The sequence below is a fragment of the Nelumbo nucifera genome, chromosome 3, assembly GCF_055504915.1.
Source record: "Nelumbo nucifera cultivar China Antique chromosome 3, China Antique-T2T, whole genome shotgun sequence".
Classification (NCBI taxonomy): Eukaryota; Viridiplantae; Streptophyta; class Magnoliopsida; order Proteales; family Nelumbonaceae; genus Nelumbo; species Nelumbo nucifera.
Genome location: NC_142651.1, coordinates 29,831,646 through 29,837,338, shown reverse-complemented (window position 1 = coordinate 29,837,338; position 5,693 = coordinate 29,831,646). Strand labels below are relative to the sequence as shown.

The window sequence follows — 5,693 nt, the reverse complement described above, 5'->3', positions numbered from 1 at the left end:
AAGGTCGGTGTGAGGCGCCCTCTATGAAGAGCAGATCCGGTCTCGGAACGCATTTCCTTGTGGGACTGACATTGTTGAATCGACTTGAACCGTTGAACGAGTATTGCCCGATACGTATCGGCAGATAACATGGTACCGCACGAAATGCTAGTTGTCGGAATTATCCCGATAAATTGGTTGTTGTGAGACCCCGAATTTTGAGGCCTGCAATCTCCTGTCTAGGAATGGCAACGGGGTGTGGCGGGGATGGGAGCCTCTCCCCATCCCCATCCCCATCCCCATTCCCGCTAACGGGGTAAGGTTATCTCCATCCTCATTCCCGTGGAAATCCCATTCCCTGTAATTTTTTATAATGTTAATATTTTTGTTTTTATTTTTTTATTTTATTTAAAAAATAAAAATAAAATAATTAAAATTTATAATCTATTAATAAAAATTCAAACATATTTAACTATATTTTAAAACATTAATATATAAACGTACGTGTACATATATAACATATACATTCATATATATATATTGGGGATCACATGGGCGGGGATCGGGGTCCCCGCAGGGGATGAAAATTTCTCCATCCCCGTCCCTGTGGGAAAAATCATCCCCATTCCCACCCGATTGGGGCCATCCCTACAAGTCCTGTCGTGAAGCATCATAAACTTGCCACGTAACTCATTACACTTCGTAAAGCGAATCAATGCACAGAACATTTGAAGTTGGCACAAGCAAGACAGCTATGATGTGGGTCCCACTTTAAGCTGATTATTTTATATTATTTCTGTTTCTGCTTAAAAAATCCGAAGAAAATTATTTTATTTTCATTTAAAATTACGATATTTTTGAGCTTAGTGGCAGTAGTTAGCGACTTAGCGTAGCGACTAGTGAGAGCCGAGAGAGAGAGAGAGAGAGGTTTCTGTAGGTTCTATAAGAACGTCGATGCAGGTAGCAAATGGTGCCAGAAATTAGGGTGAGTCAGAGTAGGACGATTAATAGGGTTCATGATTCTGGGATTTGGTTTTCCGGTCACGGTAATTTCTTGCAACTTCTTTCTGGGTTTTGTTTGTTGTTCTTTTCGCCGGTTAATCTATTAATGGATTATTTTATTGTTGTGCTTCGGGGTTCCAGTAGATTTCTGAGCTGTATGAATTGAATTGATTCGATTCTTATCGGGCTTCCAGTAGTTTATCCGTAACTCACTAACTTGTTTCAGTGTTCTGAGATTCATTTTGGAAAAAAAAGAGTTTTTTTAATCGTTTTACGCTGTTGTTCAGCTCTTCTTAGCTTGGTGTTCTGACCCATTTTGTATTTTTGGTTATAGATTTGTATGGACTCGTGAGGATAAGATCTTGATTGATGTTTCTTCTAGTAGAAATGGAGACCAAGCAAAACTTCTTGAGAGTGTAGAGCAATTCGACTTCGTAGTTCAATTAATGGGGTATTCTTCGTCTATCTCGCTTAGTCATTAAAAGCTTTTAGTTGTGTTGAATTTGTTTTTGCTTTTCTTTCTCTTTTAATTTCGGAAGAAGTAGGACAATGGTATCAAGACCTTATTCGAATCTCTTGGAGCTGGCCTCTGGCGAGTCTCCATCCTTCGGGCGTATGAGCCGGAGAATTCCCCGTATAATGACGGTAGCCGGCATAATTTCAGACTTGGATGATGACCCAGATGATAGCGTCTCCTCTGATCCTTCTTCCCCTGCTCCTCGTGAACGAACCATCATAGTAGCAAACCAGCTCCCGATTAGGGTCCATAGAAAACCAGATAACAAGGGCTGGACTTTCAGCTGGGAGGAAGATTCACTTCTTCTCCAGCTGAAAGACCGTCTTGGGGACGACGAAGTTGAGGTCATCTATGTAGGTTGCCTCAGGGAGGAGATTCACCCAAGTGAGCAGGATGAGGTCTCTCAGATCCTACTTGACACCTTCAAATGTGTTCCTACCTTTCTTCCATCTGACCTATTTAGCCGATACTACCATCGGTTCTGCAAGCAACAGTTATGGCCGCTGTTCCATTACATGTTACCGCTCTCCCCGGACCTAGGCGGCCGTTTTGACCGATCACTGTGGCAAGCGTATGTGTCGGTAAATAAGATCTTTGCAGATAGGATTTTAGAAGTGATCAACCCGGAAGATGATTTCGTCTGGGTCCACGATTATCATCTGATGGTGTTGCCTACTTTCTTGAGGAAGAGGTTCAATCGGGTGAAGCTTGGATTCTTCCTGCACAGTCCGTTTCCCTCTTCCGAGATCTATAAGACATTGCCTGTCAGGGAAGAATTATTGAGGTCCTTGTTGAACTCTGATCTGATTGGATTCCATACATTTGATTATGCCCGGCATTTCCTGTCTTGTTGTAGTCGGATGCTTGGGCTCACCTATGAATCAAAGAGGGGTTATATTGGGCTTGAGTATTATGGTCGGACTGTGAGCATTAAGATCCTCCCTGTTGGTATCCACATGGGTCAGCTCCAGTCAGTATTGAGTCTTCCAGAAACAGAAGCCAAGGTTGCAGAGCTCATCAAGCACTTCATTGATAGAGGAAGAATTATGCTACTTGGTGTGGACGATATGGATATATTCAAGGGAATTACCTTGAAGTTGTTGGCTTTTGAGCAATTGCTCGTGCAGCACTCAGAGTGGCGGGGGAAGGTGGTATTAGTGCAGATAGCAAACCCAGCCAGGGGAAGGGGAAAAGATGTGAAGGAAGTGCAGGATGAGACTTACTCAACTGTGAAAAGAATTAATGAGACATTTGGGCAACCTGGATATCAACCTGTTATTCTGATTGATAAACCGCTTCAGTTCTTTGAGAGAATTGCATATTATGTGGTTGCTGAATGTTGTCTGGTTACAGCTGTGAGGGATGGGATGAACCTCATTCCATATGAATATATCATTAGTCGGCAAGGGAATGAGAAATTGGATAAAGTCTTGGGGCTGGGCTTGTCCTCTCCTAAGAAGAGCATGTTAGTTGTTTCTGAGTTCATTGGGTGTTCACCCTCTCTGAGTGGAGCGATCCGAGTTAACCCATGGAACATAGATGCTGTGGCAGAAGCAATGGACTGCGCCCTTGAGATGGCAGAACCAGAAAAACAACTAAGGCATGAGAAACATTATAGGTATGTTAGTACTCATGATGTTGGGTATTGGGCACATAGCTTCCTACAGGATTTGGAGAGAACATGCAAGGGTCATGTGAGGCGGAGATGCTGGGGCATTGGATTTGGTTTGGGTTTCAGGGTTGTGGCACTTGACCCAAACTTCAGGAAGCTTTCAATGGAGCACATAGTGTCGGCCTATAAAAGGACCAAAACTAGAGCCATCCTTTTAGATTATGATGGAACTCTGATGCCTCAGGGTTCTATAGATAAGAGTCCAAACTCTAAATCTATTGAGATCTTAAACAGCTTGTGTAGAGATGAGAATAACATGGTCTTCCTTGTAAGTGCTAGAAGCCGGAAGGATCTCAGTGAATGGTTTTCTCCCTGTGAGAAACTGGGGATTGCTGCAGAGCATGGCTACTTTCTAAGGTGAGTTAAACTTTGAATCTGCATTTTGTGTCTTTACTTTACAAACTTGAACCGCATGTGAGAGTTGAACTGGTGCTTAAATGATTCCAGGTTGAAGCGAGATGCTGAATGGGAAACATGTGTTCCTGTGTCAGATTGCAGTTGGAAACAGATAGCTGAGCCTGTGATGAAGCTGTACACAGAAACAACTGATGGATCCACAATTGAGGACAAGGAGACAGCATTGGTATGGTGTTATGAGGATGCGGATACTGATTTTGGATCTTGCCAAGCTAAGGAACTTCTTGATCATCTTGAGAGTGTCCTTGCTAATGAGCCAGTTTCGGTCAAGAGTGGGCAGAATATTGTAGAGGTTAAGCCACAGGTGTGGAGTCATATCCATTTATCAAGTTATTGGTTTCTGTCATCATTGAGGGATCACCATCAGCACATACTAATCCTGGTTGTCTCTATATGTGCAGGGGGTGAGCAAGGGACTTGTTGCTGAACGCCTACTTTCCACCATGAAGGAGAAAGGAATGGTGCCGGATTTTGTGCTCTGCATAGGAGATGACAGATCTGATGAAGACATGTTTGAAGTGATAACCAGTTCCATTGCAGGCCAATCTTTAGCTCCTTATGCAGAAGTTTTTGCATGTACTGTTGGTCGAAAACCCAGCAAGGCCAAGTATTATCTTGATGATACAGTAGAAATTGTTAGATTGATGCAGGGCCTAGCCTCTGTTTCAGAACAAGCATTCTCCCTGTCATAAAGATTATAGGCTTCAGTACATATAAATGAGGTGAATTCATTCAGGCTCCTCCTTTCATTGTAACTGTATAGGCAGAGTGGTGTAATTTTGTACTTTTTTTCTTGATTTATCTTCAGAAGATGTAAATTATTCTATTACCATGAGAAGGTCCATGTGGTTACCTTCTAGTGTTTGATCTTAGCATAATACACCTGTAAATTGATAATACAATTTGTGATATAAATCGTAAGCTTGTAGTTTTCAACTTTTATCCACAATGTGGTATTAGACCCTCAGACTAAGAAGAGTTTCTTGAGATCATTTATAATGGAAGATTTAGAATTCTCTTGTTGGGTGGGTATGTAGATTACATGTTACACTTGAATGCTTCAGTTTCTTTCTCTGGCGGTCCTTGATATAGGTTTTTATCCTTGAGTGGCCTTTTCATACTGCCCTTCTCTTTTAATCTTGTTTATAGATCTTACAGTGTGCTGTTGTTCTAGTACTAGATATGACTTCTAATGGACTAACTTAATTTCCATTGTCCCTCATTGTCCAACTTTTGGGTAAATAGATAGGGTTTTAGCAAATTATATGTAGTACTTGCTGGATATTTCTACCCCAGAGATTTTATCTTTGCTGATTTCTTCCTATGTTCTTGGGTGGTGACTGGTGAGGTATTGTAACTTGTGGGTTCCAACTTCCAATTGAAGTTCCTGATGAGAGATAGTATTGAGTTGTTTCAGAGTCATTGTGATCTAAATTTCTTTTCTTTACGCTATGTTTGGTTTGAAGGCAAGAGTAGGGAAAGGAAGGGAAATGCAGACAAACCTATACAAGATTTGTAAAGGTTTCCCTTCCTTTCTTTCCTTTCCCTACTTTTTCCTTCAAACCAAACATAGGCTTAAGTCTCCCTCCTAAATCAGTATCTGTCATCTTTATCTTGCTATTAGAAATAGGCAAGCACCTCTGAACATTATTTTAATTGATTCCGTTGATCTAGACTTCCTAATGACCAAGACTAATTATCAACTAGCAAATCTCTGAGGCTAATTCACCAGTGTTGAAATAAAAAAAAAAAGAAAAAAAGGATCTTTTGCTCCATATCTTTCCCCCTTCTATTTTTTACATTTATTCTGGTATTCCCTCGGATGTGTCTGAGGGCATACAGTTATCTTGTATGCGACCTTATCAACAATGTAATTGCATGTTCTTGCATGATCTCATATGTTAATTCCCACGATTGGTGAAATTCATAAATAATTCCATCTGTGATTTTCGATCAGGTACTTGAAGCAGGTTTCCCATGGATGGCCTGTATACTGCGTTCCAGCAAACCTACTAGCTGGAACTTTTGATGGGTCAAGGGAATTATGTTGGGTCTGTACTCTGTAGGTCAATTTTTGACGATTTGTTCTATGTTGAAATCTCTGCA

The 5,693-nt window shown here is 41.2% G+C and overlaps 1 protein-coding gene across 1 annotated transcript; it reads left to right on the top strand.

The window, feature by feature from the left end:
- The first annotated feature begins 849 nt into the window (after positions 1 to 849).
- Positions 850 to 4,523, top strand: LOC104611492 (alpha,alpha-trehalose-phosphate synthase [UDP-forming] 6-like). Its single transcript, XM_010278598.3, has 4 exons — positions 850 to 1,025; positions 1,316 to 3,527; positions 3,618 to 3,891; positions 3,989 to 4,523. The coding sequence occupies exons 2-4, from the start codon at positions 1,531 to 1,533 to the stop codon at positions 4,277 to 4,279; spliced, it is 2,562 nt and encodes an 853-aa protein (XP_010276900.1). The 5' UTR covers positions 850 to 1,025; positions 1,316 to 1,530; the 3' UTR covers positions 4,280 to 4,523.
- The last annotated feature ends 1,170 nt before the right edge of the window (positions 4,524 to 5,693 follow it).

Excerpts from the sequence above, each read along its gene's own strand:
- LOC104611492 (XM_010278598.3), top strand. The coding sequence starts at position 1,531 with ATGGTATCAAGACCTTATTCGAATCTCTTGGAGCTGGCCTCTGGCGAG. Across the intron at positions 3,528-3,617 it reads GAGCATGGCTACTTTCTAAG|GTTGAAGCGAGATGCTGAAT; the intron begins GTGAGTTAAACT and ends AAATGATTCCAG. Across the intron at positions 3,892-3,988 it reads TTGTAGAGGTTAAGCCACAG|GGGGTGAGCAAGGGACTTGT; the intron begins GTGTGGAGTCAT and ends CTATATGTGCAG.